Raw genomic sequence first — 18,050 nt, 5'->3', positions numbered from 1 at the left:
TCCGCCATTTTCGCCAACTCCAGCGTGATGCCACTACCAACCACATCTTCCCTTCACTCCCTCTGTCAGCATTCTGCAGAGACCGTTCCCTCCGAGACAATTTAGTCCACTCCTCCACCATACCCAGTACCTCTCCCATCACCCGTGGCACCTTCCCATGCAATCGCAGGAGGTGTAACACCTGCCCCTTTACCTCTTCCATGTTTAACATCCCAAAACACTCATTCCAGGTTAAGCAGCGTTTCACTTGCATCTCTTCCAATTTGTTCTACTGCATTCGCTGCTCCCAATGTGGTCTCCTCTATATCGGAGAGACCAAACGCAGACTGGGTGATCGCTTTGCTGATCATCTTCGGTCTGTGCGCATTCAGGATCCTGACCTCCCTGATGCTTGCCATTTTAAGACAAGACCCTGCTCCCATTCCCACATGTCTGTCCTTGGCCTGCTGCAATATTCCAGTGAAGCTCAACGCAAACTGGAGGAACAACATCTCATCTTCCGGTTAGGCACGCTACAGCCTTCCGGCCTGAACATCGAATTCAATGATATAAAGAGAGTTCCAGGGTTTTGGAGTTTCCAGAAATTTGTCCACCAGATGGCGGTGGTCGTGGGTTTGGAAGATGCTGCCGAAAGAACCTTGGTGTCGATCAGTGTCTTTCAAACGCTTTCTCCCGGGACCCACTTTGGCAACCGGCCAACCTTCGCGACCCACGCTGGCAAACCTTCACGACACATTCCGACCGACCTCCCGACCCACGCAGGCCGAACTTTGTGTCCCATACGGGCAAACCTTCATGACACACGTCATGCTCGCTTACCTTTTAATCTTAGAATTTACAGGAACGAAAGAGAAAATGCTGGAAAATCTCAGCAGGTCTGGCAGCATCTGTAGGGAGGGAAAAGAGAGAACGTTTCGAGTCCGATGGCTCTTTGTCAAAGCTAACAGACAGAGAAAGTGGGAAATATTTACACTGTGGAGTGAGAATGAAAGATGAGTCATAGCCACAGAAACCCAGGGAAACCGGGTGCTAAAGGCCACAGTAACCAAGGGGAAAGAGCGTGAATGGCAGTCCCCAGAGAGGACACAAGATGTGAAAGGCCAAACAGCAGGGAAACTAACATCAGAGGGTGAACTGTAGATGTGGGGGGAGGGGAAGGGGGAAGCAAAGAGGAGAAAGATGAAGGAAAGGTGGATAAGATTGGGGGGGGGGGGTGGAATTGAATATATATTAAGAAAGAAATGGTAAAAGACGGTTAAAATGAAATGAAAACAAATGGGTCGAGGTGGGGTAGAGCCGATCATCTGAAGTTGCTGCACCTTCCAAACACATGACCACCACCACCTGGAAGGCCAAGAGCAGCAGATACCTGGGAACCCCACCACCTGGAGGCTCCCCTCCAAGTCACTCACCACCCCGACTTGGAAATATATCACCCGTTCCTCCACTGTCGCTGACATTTCTGGAAACTCCAAAACCCTGGAACTCTCTTTGTATCAGCCCTGTGGGTGCACCTGTACCATTTGGACTGAAACATTTCACGAAGGCGGCTCACCACCACCTTAATGAGGGCAATTAGCAATGGGCAACAAATGCAGGCCAAGCCAATGTTGCCCCATCGAAGGAAAGAATAAAAAAATACCTAGTCCAACATTCTCCTCTTGTAAAGATGCTGACGCACTGGGTATATCTTCCTCCAACTGTACGCCCTCTGATACTCCTGTCATTGCTTCTGAGCCCAGGTATTGAATGTCTGGCAGCTATTTGACCGCAGGAGCTGCACTCAGCTGCTATCTTCAGGGATGGCAAGACAAATTAGGAGAAGGAGCCAAGAAGGGAAGACTCGCAGTTCTATATCACTTATCATGTGACAGCCAATTAAATTGTTGTAGAGGTGTAATTACTGTTGTAAAGTAGGAAACAGAGGAGCCAATTTGTGCACAGCAAGATTCCACCACTGTTGGAACCTTATTCAAGTTAAATTAGTTGCCATGTTTCCTGCATTACAAAAGTACATTGTTACCTTCATTAGGGGTTTGAATGGACAGAGATTTGTCGAGTGTATTCAGGATCCCTCGTTCAATATGTGGATGGCCCGACCAGGGAGGGGTCAAATCCTGACCTCCTTTTGGGGAATAAGGAAGAGCAGGTGATGGAAATGTTAGTGAGGGATCACTTTGGGACCAGTGACCATGATTCCATTAGTTTGAAGATAGCTACGGAGAATGTTAGGTCTGGGGAAAGGCCAATTTCGATGGTATTAGGCGGGAACTTTTAAAAATTGATTGGGGTAGCCTGTTTACAGGCATAGGGACAGCTGGTAATTGGGAGTCTTTCAAAAGTGTGTTAACTAGGGTTCAGAGTGAGCACATACTCTTAAAGTGAAGGGTAAGGCTGGTAGAAGGAGGGAACCCTGAATGACGCGGGTTATTGAGGCCATGGTCAAAAGGATGAAGGAAGCATATGACATGCATAGGCAGCTGGGATCAAGTGGATCCCTTGAAGAGTATAGGGCTTGTCGGAGTAGAGTTAAGAGAGAAATCAGGAGGGCAAAAGGGGACATGAGATGTTCTGGCAAAAAATCTTCTATTCAGAAGGTTGTGATGAGCAGCCTTCTTGAGCCGCTGCAGTCCATATGGTGTAGGTACACCCACAGTGCTGTTAGGGAGGGAGTTCCAGGATTTTGACCCAGCGACAGTGATGGAACGGCGATATATTTCCAAGTCAGGGTGGTGAGTGAGTTGGAGGGGAACCTCCAGGTGGTGGGGTTCCCAGGTATCTGCTGCTCTTGTCCTTCTAGAGGGTAGAGATCACGAGTTTTGGAACAAAAAGAGAACATGCTGGAGTAACTCAGACGGTCTGGCAGCAACTTGCAGAGTTAACGTTTCAGATCAAAATGACCCTTCAGCAGAACAGGAATTGGAACTTTGTGAAATAAATCAACCGGTTAATATTCCTGATAAAATACCGGAGAGGAGAATTTGAGAGAAGCGTGCTGACCTGCAGCTGCACAATGCAATTTCCAATTTCCAATTCAGTCATTCTTGCGTAACAATGAGGTTTAAGGAAATGAACTTACTTTTAATGTTGTTCATGTCGATGTGCTTCCCAGTGGCTATTTACACGGAACCTGGAAACCTGGCACAGCAATCATCTTCCTTGAACTGTCCCTGCAGGAAGAATGGAAATTACTGCTTTAAAGTTGCACAATTGGGGAAGTATAGTTAGCAGGCACTATGTGGCGATGTATCACTGTCTTAAGGTGAAGCAAGTACAGATTGCTGTGACCATCTATAAGTCGCTCATGTCTTTTCAATCCATTGTAACCTCACTTGATACAAAATTTGCAATTTTACAGCACCTTGCTCAAGCTCATAATTTCAGTGAGATTCTTTTTTAGTTAAATGTTTGGAAAATGCAGCCAATTTAAGCTCAGCAAGCTCCAGCAATGTAGTAACCAGATAATTGCTTTTTAGTTATGTTGGTTGAAGGTTAAATAACGACCAGATCACCAGGGCACATTTATGCTCTTCTTCCAGGAGTGTTGTTAGATCCTCTACAATAAGTCGAGAGTGCAAGTAGAACCTCAATTTATTGTCTCCAAAAGAGAAGATGGTATCTCCAACTGCGCAGCACTGCCTCAGTACTGACCCTCTGACAGTGCAGCACTGCCTCAGTACTGACCCTCTGACAGTGCAGCACTCCCACAGTACTGACCCTCTGACAGTGCGGCGCTCCCTCAGTACTGACCCTCTGACAGTGCAGCACTCCCTCAGTACTGACCCTCTGACAGTGCAGCACTCCCACAGTACTGACCCTCTGACAGTGCAGCACTCCCTCAGTACTGACCCACTGACAGTGCAGCACTCCCTCAGTACTGACCCTCTGACAGTGCAGCACTGCCTCAGTACTGACCCTCTGACAGTGCGGCACTCCCTCAGTACTGACCCTCTGACAGTACAGCACTCCGTCAGTACTGACCCTCTGACAGTGCAGCACTCCCTCAGTACTGACCCTCTGACAGTGCAGCACTGCCTCAGTACTCACCCTCTGACAGTGCAGCACTCCCTCAGTACTGACCCTCTGACAATGCAGCACTCCCTCAGTACTGACCCTCTGACAGTGCAGCACTCCCTCAGTACTGACCCTCTGACAGTGCAGCACTCCCTCAGTACTGACCCTCTGACAGTGCAGCACTCTATTAGTAATTATCTGGAAGTATTAGCCTGTAGTTCGATGGGCTGAATGGCTGACTCCAGTTACTTTGTTACTGACCTGTCGACCCCTCATCTCGGTGCATCATTGCCCTCACCTTGCCAGTCCGCAGAAGGTGATTAAAGTATTTTCAGCGCTGAATCCAGGTCCTCCTCATGGTGCTGTGGCCACGCTCTCCCTCTGCCACGTCCAGTCAGCCTGCCCAGTCTGCATGGGCTGGCCTTCCCCTGCCACTCCCAGAGAACAGGAAGGGGCAATGTGATGCCACTTCCCTGAGGCTCTCAAGGGAGGCATTGCTGAACCTCGAGCCTGCTCTCCCGCAGGTGCGTTTTCGTGTTTCCTATTCGGCACCTTCTCGCTCCCAATTCTATTGCAAGCAGGCGCCTGAGAACATGAAGTCGGCCTGCTTCCCATGTCAGGAATCAAACACTGCAGCGCTGTGGGGTTGTGTCCCGGACATAAGCCTGGCATCTGTGACATCAGAACGACAATTCAGCCCTACAACCCTGCACCGTTCTCCAAGTGTGGTCTGGAGGCAGAACTGTGCAGAGTACTCTGGGAGTGATATGGCGATTTGGAGATTGGTCTAATCAAAATGATTACTTTGCCTTTCACCTCCAGGAACGTCCTGACTTTTCGCAGTTGGTTACCAATTTGGAGGAATGCATTTGCAACATTGAGGTAGGGATTTGTTGTGTTTGGATGGATTATCCTCGATGGGCAATGGGGATTTTCCTTAACTGCGACGTTTCTTGTGATGTTTAAAAGTTCCTGATCTGAAATCTCCTTTCTCCTTCTCCACGGGCACAGCTGATGTCCCCAGCCTCCAGTAACAGCAGTGGATCCCTCTCGCCCTCATCCTCCTCTGACTGTCTGATGGCTCGCGGGGGACCGGGCAGGAGTCACGTGGCGGCGCTGCGTACCCGATTCGAGCTGGAGTACGCCCTAAATGCACGGGCGTACGCGACCTGGTCTCAGAGGTAAGGTAGCAGGACAGCTGATGGGCAATAGGTCTATGGTGAGGGGCCAGTTCAACATAATCTATCTTTATCAAGAATGCCCTCGACTTAAGAATATGGGCCCAGAAAATTCCTCAGAGCATGAGGGTCTATTTGGAAAACGGCACCAACGTCGTTGAAACAGTTTAAAGTTTTGAAATCAGTCCCTCATAATAACTTTTGCTGTGCATTCATGTTTGTTCCTAGTTGTAACGAGGTACTGTGTGGCAAGATTTAACTCCAATTCGATCTATACGTTTGCGGATGATACGGCTGTGGTGGGTCGTATCTCAAACAACGACGAATCAGACTACAGAAGGGAGATAGATCACTTGGTTGCATGGTGTACCGAAAACAACCACTCTCTAAATATCGGAAAGACCAAGGAACTGATCATCGACTTCAGGAAGCTCAGCACGACACACACTCCCGTCTGCATCAATGGCTCCGAAGTGGAGATGGTCGATAGCTTTAAGTTCCTGGGGGTCACCATCACCAACAGTCTGTCCCGGTCCACTCACGTTGATGCAACAGTCAAGAAAGTCCAACAACGTCTCTACTTCCTACGGAAGCTAAAGAAATTTGGCATGTCTGCATCGACTCTCTCAAACTTCTACAGATGTGCGATAGAGAGCATCCTATTCGGCTGCATCACAGCCTGGTATGGCAACTGCTCGTCCCAAGATCGCAAGAAACTGCAGAGTGTGGTGAACTCAGCCCAACGCATCACACACAAGCTTGCCACCTCCACATTGATTCTGTCTACACCTCCCGCTGCCTCAGGAAGGCAGACAGCATTATCAGAGACACCTCCCACCCAGGCTTTGCCCTCTTCCAGACCCTTCCATCACGCAGAATATACAGAATTCTGAAGACCCACACATCCAGACATAGGAACAGATTCTTCCCCACAGCTATTAGACTCCTCAACGACTCCCCCTCGGACTGATCTGTTCCCTGTAAGAACACTACCCACAACACCCTATGCTGCTCTTGTTTGGCCCTTGTTCCGCGCTGTAACCAATCACTGTTTGTCGATGTACCATTTGTCAATGTACGCAGTCGATTATTCTTTTTTTGTCTACTATGTACGTACTGTGTACGTTCCCTCGGCCGCAGAAAAATACTTTTCGCTGTACTTCGGTACATGTGACAATAAATTAATCAATCAATCAATCAACTTACGATATCAGAATGTGCGGGCTGACAGTCAGCCTAGCCTTACAGCCTGTAGGGAAGACTCCTTTCCAATAAAGTTCTTGTTTGTTTGTCCCTTCATGGTCTGCAAGTCTATCCTTTAAAAATCCTCAAAGACAACTGGCGACGAGGTGGCCGATCCACACTGAAAACACCCGAAAAAGAACTGCAGCAACCTGGTGGAGTAAGAAAATTAATCGATCCGTGCGGCAGACATCCAAAAAGGATGAAGAAGACAAAAACATCGCGACAGCAACGTTGGCAATGGAGGGACGCTGAGTAATAGCAGCAGCCATCGAAGGAACCAAAACTTAAACAGAGATTTCAGTGAAAACAGCATCAAAAGAAACTCTCCACCTGTCACTCCTGGAAAGTTCTGGAGCAGTGCTCCCCCTACTGTCAGTAGCAAGTAAAGTAACAAATACCCTGCGGGTATTAACTGAGAATGAGGGGAAACTTGGAAAGGAACAGGCTGAGCTCAGGGTTACCTTGTTTGAAAAAAAAGTCAGGAGGTTGTGTTAAAGACCTCGTGGCACATTTGTGTTTACGCGTGCTTTCCAAAAGTAAAATGTCGGGAACTTTTGACACCGGCAGACCAGATGACGAAATCACCAAATGCTGGAGCTCATGCACTGAAAGATTCAAATACTTTGTCTGGGAAAACAAAAATTCAGCGGAGATAATAGTCCCAACTTTCCTGAGCACGATGTGGGGAAGCTTTCACAGTGCTGTGAAGTCTGGTGCAACTAGAAAAACCAGGCTCCAAAACCCATGGCGAGCTTGTGGAGATAATACCGGACCTTTTACCACCAAAACCCTTGGTCATCACCGGGAGGTTCAAGTTCCATAAACATAACCAGCAAGAAGATGAATCAATCACACAGTTCGTTAACTACTTTGAAGAAAAATTAGTTGAACATTGTGAATTTGGAGATGTCTTAGAAAACACCATTCGAGACAGACTTGTGTGTGGGGTTAAGAAGCGAAGCTATTCAAAAAGGGCTATTAATAGAAAGCAACTTAGACCTAAAGAAAGCTTTAGAAGTAGTGATCTCTAAGGAACTAGCACCTAATAAAGCACAACAATTAAGCTCGAGCACTAAATCCATGAAATGCCGGCTGAGACCCGAACACCAATACAGGTTTGAAATTGCCATCGATGTGCAAAAACCAGGCACACAGCAACTGATTGCTGCAGTAAAGATGCAAAATGCAATTGGGCACATCAAACGGCAGGTTGGAGAAAGAAACAAGTTTCAAACAAGAATTAGAAAAAGCAAGAACCAAATACATTAAGTGAAAGATCGAATAGAGGGAAGAGTATCCCACATGAGAGAAAAAGGATGCAAAAAGGGCCCAGAGTCACAATCAGAAGACAAAGTGTTGTTGAACGTACTGGCCATTACTGCTGCAATGAACCATTCCTGGATCGCCCCTTTGCTGCACGGACAAACGGTGAAAATGGAAGTAGACACTGGAGCAGCAGTTTCATTGGTACCAGAAACTGTTTCTCAAGAGCAGCTATGACATATCACCCTAAATCCCTCAGAGATGGCACATAAAATATACAGAGGGGGGAAATAGTGGCTTTGAGGGGCCGTATCAATGTAAACGTGCAGCTAAATGGGAGGACACCAGACTTGTCCATGCACATTGTAAAGATTCTGAAGAAACAGGCCACAGCCTTTAAAGGAGAGCTGGGAAGCATTAAAGAGACCTCAGTCGAGCTAAAGATTAAGGACAAAAGACCAGCAAGATGCTCAAAGGCTCGGTTAGTGCCGTATGCCATCAGGCCGAAGGTCGAGGCAGAATTAAAGAAGCTGGTCAAAATGGGGACTCCTCGAACCCATTAATGTCAGTCATTGGGCCACACCCATTGTATCCGTGATGAAGAAAGATGGTTTGGTACAAATATGTGGTGATTTCAAGGTCACTACCAATCTGTCGCTGTGTACAGAGCAGCACCCTCTGCCTTTAACTGATTATTTATTTGCTGGGTTGGCTGGAGGCCAGAATTTCAGTAACGGTGACCTGACTCGAACTTATCTCCAGATTAATGTGGATCCAGATTCACAACAATATTTGATAATCGCGATGCACAAATAGCTTTTCAGATAGCCAAAGGCACCACATCCACTCCCGTGTTATTCCAGTGGCCGTGGATCAAATTGTCAGCGAATGAGAAGGAGCCCAGTGCTACCTAGACAACATCTTAGTTCCTGGAAAGAATGAAGAAGAGCACCTTCAAAATTTAGATGTTCTCTCCAGAGACGAGAAGATTATGGACAAGTGTGGAAGGGGAAATGTGAATTCTTCAAATCTTCTATTGAATATCTGGGGCACGTCACAGATGCAAAGGACTGCACAAATCGCCTTGAAAATTAAAAGCCATAACTTAGGCACGTCCACCTCAAAACGTGAATGAACTTTGATTGTTTGGGGGCTTATTAAACTACTATGAAAGGTTTGTCCCTAATCCAGCAACAATCCTCAAACCTTTACAAAACTTATTGTGTCAAGACTGGAAATGGAAATAGGCGGATCAGTGCGAGAAGGTCTTTGGACAAGCTAAGGAGACACGACTAAAGTCAGAAGTCCTGATGCACTTTGATCTGAAGTTACCCTTGCAACTGGTTTGCGACGCATCACCTTATGAGTGGTTTCTCACAGAATGTCCAATGATGAAGTAAAGCCAATAGCGTTTGCATCAATTTCCTGAAACAAGGCAGAAATGACCAATGCCCAGATAGAAAAGGGAGCTCTGAGCACCACTTCCGGAATCAAATGTTTTTACCAATACCTATGTGGAAGGAAATTTAATTTATTAACAGATCACCGACAAACTGACAAATAAGTTAAGAGCCCATGGTGTTAAGGGTAAGATCCTGGCATGGATAGAGGATTGGCTGACTGTCAGAAGGCAGAGAGTGGGGATAAAGGGGTCTTTTTCAGGATGGTAGCCAGTGACTAGTGGTGTGCCTCAGGGGTCTGTGCTGGGACCACAACTTTCCACAATATACATTAATGATCTGGAAGAAGGAACTGAAGGCACTGTTGCTAAGTTTGCAGGTGATACAAAGATATGCAGAGGGACAGGTAGTATTGAGGAAGCAGGGGGGCTGCAGAAGGACTTGGACAAGCTGGGAGAGTGGACCAAGAAGTGGCAGATGGAATACAATGTGGAAAAGTGTGAGGTTGTGCACTTTGGAAGGAGGAATCTAGGCATAGACTATTTTCTAAATGGGAAGATGCTTAGGAAATCAGAAGCCCAAAGGGACTTGGGAGTCCTTGTTCATGATTCTCTTAAGGTTAACGTGCAGGTTCAGTCAGCAGTTAGGAAGGCAAATGCAATGTTAGCATTCGTGTCGAGAGGGCTAAAATACAAGACCAGTGATGTACTTCTGAGGCTGTATAAGGCTCTGATCAGACCCCATTTGGAGTATTGTGAGCAGTTTTGGGCCCCGTATCTAAGGAAAGATGTGCTGGCCTTGGAAAGGGTCCAGAGGAGGTTCACAAGAATGATCCCTGGAATGAAGAACTTGTCGTAGAGGAACGGTTGAGGACTCTGGGTCTGTACTCATTAGAAGGATGAGGGGGGATCTTATTGAAACTTACAGGATACTGCGAGGCCTGGATAGAGTGGACGTGGAGAGGATGTTTCCACTTGTAGGGAAAACTAGAACCAGAGGACACCATCTCAGACTAAAGGGACGATTCTTTAAAACAGAGATGAGGAGGAATTTCTTCAGCCAGAGGGTGGTGAATCTGTGGAACTCTTTGCCGCAGAAGGCTGTGGAGGCCAAATCACTGAGTGTCTTTAAGACCGAGATAGATAGGTTCTTGATTAATAAGGGGATCAGGGGTTATGGGGAGAAGGCAGAAGAATGGGGATGAGAAAATATCAGCCATGATTGAATGGCGGAGCAGACTCGATGGGCCGAGTGGCCTAATTCTGCTCCTATGTCTTATAGTCTTATGGTCTTTTGGACAACGGTATTCCATCTCTAGCCAGGAGCCGGTTGCAGAGATGGGCATTCCTATTGTCAGCACTTACATACAGAATAAAATATCGTCAGTCAAATCACCATGGAAACGCTGCTGGACTCACTAGATTACCTTCGCCTAAAGAGTCGTCAATAAATAGTTTGAGTGCTAATATTTTGTAGTTCAAAGAAATCGATAACACTCCTGTAACCACAGGACAAAATAAGAAGTATTTGAGAAATAACCCACTCCTCAGGAGCTATGGACCTGGTACTTTGTGTCAAGACCACGGGAGCAAGCCCGGAGTTGGAGCCACATGTTACCCGAAGACTTGGACTATCCGTCTCGGCTGGCTGTCTCCTCTGGAGAGTGAGGGTCATCATTCCACCATTGTTAAGGAAGTGTGCCCTGAACCAACTCCATGAAGATCATTGTGGGATAGTAAGGATGAAGGAGGCATCTGATGTGTTGGGTGTTCTGGATCACATACAGGTCACCAACACTTGAAATAGTGCAACACTATTTTATTGAATCATTAACTGTTTAAACTTACTTAGACTGTGGGTTAATACGATACTAGCTTTAACTAAAGACCTTTGCCTTGTCCTAACCAGTCGATGCATTCAGCACACGGTGAATGTCTGTGTTACAGGCTGTGAGCTCTGTCTTCCTAGCTAGCTGCATCTCGAATGAGCGGGAACTCTGATGCCCCCTGTCTTTATAGTGCGTGTGCTCTAACTGGTGTTTGGCTGTGGTGTTGTGTGTGTTGATTGGTCCCACTGTGTGTCCATCAGTGTGTGTCTGCACCATGATATACTGGTGTATATTATGACAGTATCCAGAAGCTATTTTTGATGGGGAGGGATCAATAGTCAAATCAAGGAGAAAGTGGACATGTGTTTGGCTTGTGCAAAGGTTCGAAACCTGCCATCACCGGCGCCATTGCACCCATGGGAATGGCCCGTAGGCCCATGGCAAAGAGTTCCTATCGACTCAAGGGATGAATGTTTTTCATTGTGGTAGACACACAATTGAAATGGCCTGATGTCGGCATTATGAAGACAAGGGGTAGGATTCTCTGATTGACGACGGCAAAATCGCGTTCAGCAATCGCCCAGAGAATCCATTTTTCCGCCGAAATCGGGGTGGCGCCGTTTTTCGGATGCTCTGTCCCCTCAAAAATGGCGTCCTGGAGGAGTACGCCGCTCGCCGTTGGGACGGCCTCAGGACTTCACCTGAGGCCCTCCCCCGATGCCCCGCCCCTGATGGGCCGGGTTCCCGACGGCGTGGGACACACGTCCTCTCAACGTTCAGGAACCTGGCATGGCGGCCGAGGGCTATGTCCAGCGCCACCACAGTCGGTGGGAAGAGCAATTCCGCTCGCGGGGGGGGCCTTCGACGGGGGCTGGGGGGAATTGGTGGGGGGCGTTCCGGGGGTGGCGAAGGGGGCTACAGAGGGGCACTATCCGGCAGGCCGGGTCCGAACGCGGCTGGTGCCATGCTGCATGGTGCGGCTGCCGCTGTCCCCAGCCATCTGTATCTGCAGGTAAAGCTGGTTACGTGGCACGGCTGCTAGCCCCCACCAGGCGGGGCATTGATGCGGGGGCGCCGCCGACTTTTTGGTCGTAAGACTAGACGTTTTCTCCGGACATTGATGTAAAATCGGACAATCCAGCCCTACATCTTTGGAGAGAACAATAGAAAGACAGGGTGAGATTTTAGAAAGATAACCCTGAACAACTTGTTAGCGACAATAAGCCACAGATCATTTCGCAAGAATTCACAAATTATCTAAAGGAGAACAGAATTTAACACAGCCGATCCACTCCTGATCACCCCCGGTACAAATGGGCTGCTGAAAAGTGTGTTCAGACAATGAAGCATCGTTGAAGGTCATTCATGAGCAAGAATCATTGTCCAAATGACAAGGCCAATTCTCGCTGACATATCGTTCTGAGAAGCACAAATTTTAGTGAGGAGCTGAAAGAAATATGGCAATGTTCTCAGACCATGGAAGTGCGAGGAAAATGCAAGTCTTCTGCTTCTTATAAGATAAGGCCATTAGACATAGGAGCGGAAGTAAGGCCATTCGGCCCATCGAGTCCACTCCACCATTCAATCATGGCTGATTTCAACTCCATTTACCCGCTCTCTCTCCATAGCCCTTAATTCCTCGAGAAATCAAGAATTTATCAACTTCTGTCTTAAAGACACTCAACGTCCCGGCCTCCACCGCCCTCTGTGGCGATGAATTCCACAGACCCACCACTCTCTGGCTGAAGAAATTTCTCCTCATCTCTGTCCTAAAGTGACTCCCTTTTATTCTAAGGCTGTGCCCCCGGGTCCTAGTCTCCCCTGCTAATGGAAACAACTTCCCTACATCCACCCTATCTAAGCCATTCATTATCTTGTAAGTTTCTATTAGATCTCCCCTCAACCTCCTAAACTCCAATGAATATAATCCCAGGATCCTCAGACTTTCATCGTATGTTAGGCCTACCATTCCCGGGATCATCCGTGTGAATCTCCGCTGGACCCGCTCCAGTGCCAGTATGTCTTTCCTGAGGTGTGGGGCCCAAAATTGCTCACAGTATTCTAAATTGGGCCTAACTAATGCTTTATAAAGCTTCAGAAGTACATCCCTGCTTTTAGATTCCAAGCCTCTTGAGATGAATGACAACATTGCATTTGCTTTCTTAATTACAGACTCAACCTGCAAGTTTACCTTTAGAGAATCCTGGACTAGGACTCCCAAGTCCCTTTGCACTTCAGCATTATGAATTTTGTCACCGTTTAGAAAATAGTCCACGCCTCTATTCTTTTTTCCAAAGTGCAAGACCTCGCACTTGCCCACGTTGAATTTCATCAGCCATTTCTTAGACCACTCTCCTAAACTGTCTAAATCTTTCTGCAGCCTCCCCACCTCCTCCATACTACCTGCCCCTCCACCTATCTTTGTATCATCGGCAAACTTAGCCAGAATGCCCTCAGTCCCGTCATCTAGATCGTTAATATATAAAGAGAACAGCTGTGGCCCCAACACTGAACCCTGCGGGACACCACTCGTCACCGGTTGCCATTCCGAAAAAGAACCTTTTATCCCAACTCTCTGCCTTCTGCCTGACAGCCAATCGTCAATCCATGTTAGTACCTTGCCTCGAATACCATGGGGCCTTATTTTACTCAGCAGTCTCCCGTGAGGCACCTTATCAAAGGCCTTTTGGAAGTCCAGATATCCTCGGACTTTGAACAAAGAACAAAGACCAAAGAAAAGTACAGCACAGGAACAGGCCCTTCGGCCCTCTAAGCCCGTGCCGACCATGCTGCCCGACTAAACTAAAATCTTCGACACTTCCTGGGTCCGTATCCCTCTATTCCCATCCTATTCATGTATTTGTCAAGATGCCCCTTAAACGCCACTATCGTCCCTGCTTCCACCACCTCCTCCGGCAGCGAGTTCCAGGCACCCACTACCCTCTGTGTAAAAAAACTTGCCTCGTACATCTCCTTAAACCTTGCCCCTCGCACCTTAAACCTATGTCCCCTAGTAATTGACCCCTCTACCCTGGGAAAAAGTCTCTGACTATCCACTCTATCTGTGCCCCTCATAATTTTGTAGACCTCTATCAGGTCGTCCCTCAACCTCCGTCGTTCCAGTGAGAACAAACCGAGTTTATTCAACTCATAGCTAATGCCCTCCATACCAGGTAACATCCTGGTAAATCTCTTCTCCACCCTCTCTAAAGCCTCCACATCCTTCTGGTAGTGTGGCGACCAGAATTGAACACTATACTCCAAGTTGGCCTAACTAAGGTTCTATACAGCTGCAACATGACTTGCCAATTCTTATACTCAATGCCCCGGCCAATGAAGGCCAGCATGCCGTATGCTTTCTTGACTACCTTCTCTACCTGTGTTGCCCTTACAGTGACCTGTGGACCTGTACTCCTAGATCTCTCTGACTTTCAATACTCTTGAGGGTTCTACCATTCACTGTATATTCCCTACCTGTACTAGACCTTCCAAAATGCATAACCTCGCATTTGTCCAGATTAAACTCCATCTGCCATCTCGCCGCCCAAGTCTCCAAACGATTTAAATCCTGCTGTATCCTCTGACAATCCTCATCGCTATCCGCAATTCCACCAACCTTTGTGTCGTCTGCAAACTTACTAATCAGACCAGTTACATTTTCCTCCAAATCATTTATATATACTACGAACAGCAAAGGTCCCAGCACTGATCCCTGCGGAACACCACTGGTCACAGCCCTCCAATTAGAAAAGCATCCTTCCATTGCTACTCTTTGCCTTCTATGACTAGCTAGTTCTGTATCCACCTTGCCAGCTCACCCCTGATCCCTTGTGACTTCACCTTTTGTACTAGTCTACCATGAGGGACCTTGTCAAAGGCCTTACTGAAGTCCATGTAGACAACATCCACTGCCCTACCTGCATCAATCATCTTAGTGACCTCCTCGAAAAACTCTATCAAGTTAGTGAGACACGACCTCCCCTTCACAAAACCGTGCTGCCTCTCGCTAATATGTCCACTTGCTTCCAAATGGGAGTAGATCCTGTCTTGAAGAATTCTCTCCAGTAATTGTCCTACCACTGACATAAGGCTCACCGGCCTGTAGTTCCCAGGATTATCCTTGCTACCCTTCTTAAACAAAGAGTCACCTTGGGAGCAATGGCAAATTCCGTCAATTAAATAATTTAGGAAATACTGCTTGCGTTGTTCACATCGGGCACTTGAATCTGACCTAGCAAAACCCGGTGTTACACAAGGCCCCGCACAACCCGGTGTTACAGAAGGCCTCGCACAACCCGGTGTTACAGAAGGCCTCGCACAACCCGGTGTTACACAAGGCTTTGCACAACCTAGTGTTACACAAGGCCTCGCACAACCCGGTGTTACACAAGGCCTCGCACAACCCGATGTTACACAAGGCCTCGCACAACCCGATGTTACACAAGGCTTTGCACAACCTAGTGTTACACAAGGCCTCGCACAAACCGGTGTTACACAAGGCCTAGCACAACCCGGTGTTACACAAGGCCTCGCACAACCCGGTGTTACACAAGGCCTCGCACAACCCGGTGTTACACAAGGCCTAGCACAACCCGGTGTTACACAAGGCCTCGCACAACCCGGTGTTACACAAGGCTTTGCACAACCTAGTGTTACACAAGGCCTCGCACAACCCGGTGTTACACAAGGCCTCGCACAACCCGATGTTACACAAGGCTTTGCACAACCCGGTGTTACGCAAGACCTCACAAACCCGGTGTTACACAAGGCCTAGCACAACCTGGTGTTACACAAGGCCTCACAAACCCGGTGTCACACAAGGCCCCGCACAACCCGGTGTCACACAAGGCCTCACACAACCCGGTGTTACAGAAGGCCTTGCACAACCCAGTGTCACATAAGGCCTCACAAAACCTGGTGTTACACAAGGCCTCGCACAACCCGATGTTACACAAGGCCTCGCACAACCCATGTTACACAAGGCCTCGCACAACCTGGTGTTACACAAGGCCTCCCACAAACTGGTGTTACACAAGGCCTAGCACAACCCGGTGTTGCACAAGGCCTCACACAACCTGGTGCTCCACAAGGCCTAGCACAACCCGGTGTCACACAAGGCCCCGCACAACCTGGTGTTACACAAGGCCTTGCACAACCCGGTGTTACTCAAGGCCTCGCACAACCCGTGTTACACAAGGCCTTGCACAAACCGGTGTTACACAAGGCCTTGCACAACCCGGTGTTACAGAAGGCCTCACACAACCCGGTGTCACATAAGGCCTTGCACAACCCGGTGTTACACAAGGCCTCACACAACCCGGTGTTACAGAAGGCCTCACACAACCCGGTGACACACAAGGCCTCACATAACCCGGTGTCACACAAGGCCTCACAGAACCCGGTGTTACAGAAGGCCTCGCACAAACCGGTGTCACACAAGGCCTCACACAACCTGGTGTTACACAAGGCCTCGCACAACCCGGTGTTATACAAGGCCTCGCACAACCCGGTGTCACACAAGGCCTCACACAACCTGGTGTTACACAAGGCCTCGCACAACCCAGTGTCACACAAGGCCTCGCAAAACCCGTTGTTACACAAGGCCTCGCACAACCCGGTGTTATACAAGGCCTCGCACAACCCGGTGTCACACAAGGCCTCGCACAACCCAGTGTTACACAAGGCCTTGCACAACCCGGTGTTACACAAGGCCTCACACAACCCGGTGTTACAGAAGGCCTCACACAACCCGGTGTTACACAAGGCCTCACACAACCCGGTGTCACACAAGGCCTCGCACAACCCGGTGTTACACAAGGCCTTGCACAACCCGGTGTTACACAAGGCCTCACACAACCCGGTGTTACAGAAGGCCTCACACAACCCAGCGTTACACAAGGCCTCACACAACCCAGTGTTACACAAGGCCTCACACAACCCGGTGTTACAGAAGGCCTCGCACAACCCGGTGTCACACAAGGCCTCACACAACCCGGTGTCACACAAGGCATCACACAACCCGGTGTTACAGAAGGCCTCGCACAACCCGGTGTCACACAAGGCCTCACACAACCCGGTGTTACACAAGGCCTCACACAACCCGGTGTTACAGAAGGCCTCACACAACCCGGTGTTACACAAGGCCTCACACAACCCAGTGTTACACAAGGCCTCACACAACCCGGTGTTACAGAAGACCTCGCACAACCCGGTCTTACACAAGGCCTCACACAACCAGGTGTCATACAAGGCCTCGCACAACCTGGTGTTACAGAAGGCCTCGCACAACCCGGTGTCACACAAGGCCTCACACAACCCGGTGTTACAGAATGCCTCGCACAACCCGGTGTCACACAAGGCCTCACACAACCCGGTGTTACAGAAGGCATCGATCAACCCAGTGTCACACAAGGCCTCACACAACCTGGTGTTACACAAGGCCTCGGACAACCCAGTGTTACACAAGGCCTCGCAAAACCCGGTGTTGCACAAGGCCTCGCACAACCTGGTATTACACAAGGCCTCACACAACCTGGTGTTGCACAAGGCCTAGCACAACCCGGTGTAGCACAAGGCCTCACACAACCTGGTGCTCCACAAGGCCTAGCACAACCCGGTGTTACACAAGGCCTTGCACAACCTGGTGTTACACAAGGCCTCGCACAACCCGTGTTACACAAGGCCTTGCACAACCCGGTGTTACACAAGGCCTTGCACAACCCGGTGGTACACAAGGCCTAGCACAACCAATGTTACACAAGGCCTTGCACAACCTGGTGTTACGCAAGACCTCGCACAACCCGTGTTATACAAGGCCTTGCACAATCCGGTGTTACACAAGGCCTCAAACGACCTGTGTTACACAAGGCCTCGCACCACCCGGTGTTACAGAAGGCCTCACACAACCCAGTGTCACACAAGGCCTCACACAACCCGGTGTCACACAAGGCCTCACAGAACCCGGTGTTACAGAAGGCCTCGCACAAACCGGTGTCACACAAGGCCTCACACAACCTGGTGTTACACAAGGCCTCGCACAACCCGGTGTTACACAAGGCCTCGCAAAACCCGGTGTTACACAAGGCCTCGCACAACCCGGTGTTATACAAGGCCTCGCACAAC

The 18,050-nt window shown here is 48.7% G+C and overlaps 2 protein-coding genes across 2 annotated transcripts in view; both read left to right on the top strand.

Moving 5' to 3' along the window:
• Positions 1–18,050, top strand: part of tnni3k (TNNI3 interacting kinase) — a 210,991-nt gene that overhangs the window by 159,855 nt on the left and 33,086 nt on the right. Inside the window, 2 exon segments of the mRNA XM_072510295.1 lie at positions 4,837–4,896; positions 5,026–5,195. Coding sequence (XP_072366396.1) covers positions 4,837–4,896; positions 5,026–5,195 — 230 coding nt within the window.
• LOC140427215 (uncharacterized) overlaps positions 8,057–18,050 on the top strand; it is a 41,006-nt gene continuing 31,012 nt past the window's right edge. Inside the window, exons 1-2 of the mRNA XM_072512827.1 lie at positions 8,057–8,181; positions 10,651–10,763. Of these exons, the coding sequence (XP_072368928.1) occupies positions 8,057–8,181; positions 10,651–10,763 (238 nt within the window). The remainder of the gene's footprint in view (positions 8,182–10,650; positions 10,764–18,050) is intronic.

The sequence above is a fragment of the Scyliorhinus torazame genome, chromosome 7 (assembly GCF_047496885.1).
Source record: "Scyliorhinus torazame isolate Kashiwa2021f chromosome 7, sScyTor2.1, whole genome shotgun sequence".
NCBI classification, from domain to species: Eukaryota; Metazoa; Chordata; class Chondrichthyes; order Carcharhiniformes; family Scyliorhinidae; genus Scyliorhinus; species Scyliorhinus torazame.
The sequence above is the reverse complement of the archived record's forward strand: the minus strand, read 5'-3'. Positions and strand labels throughout refer to the sequence as shown.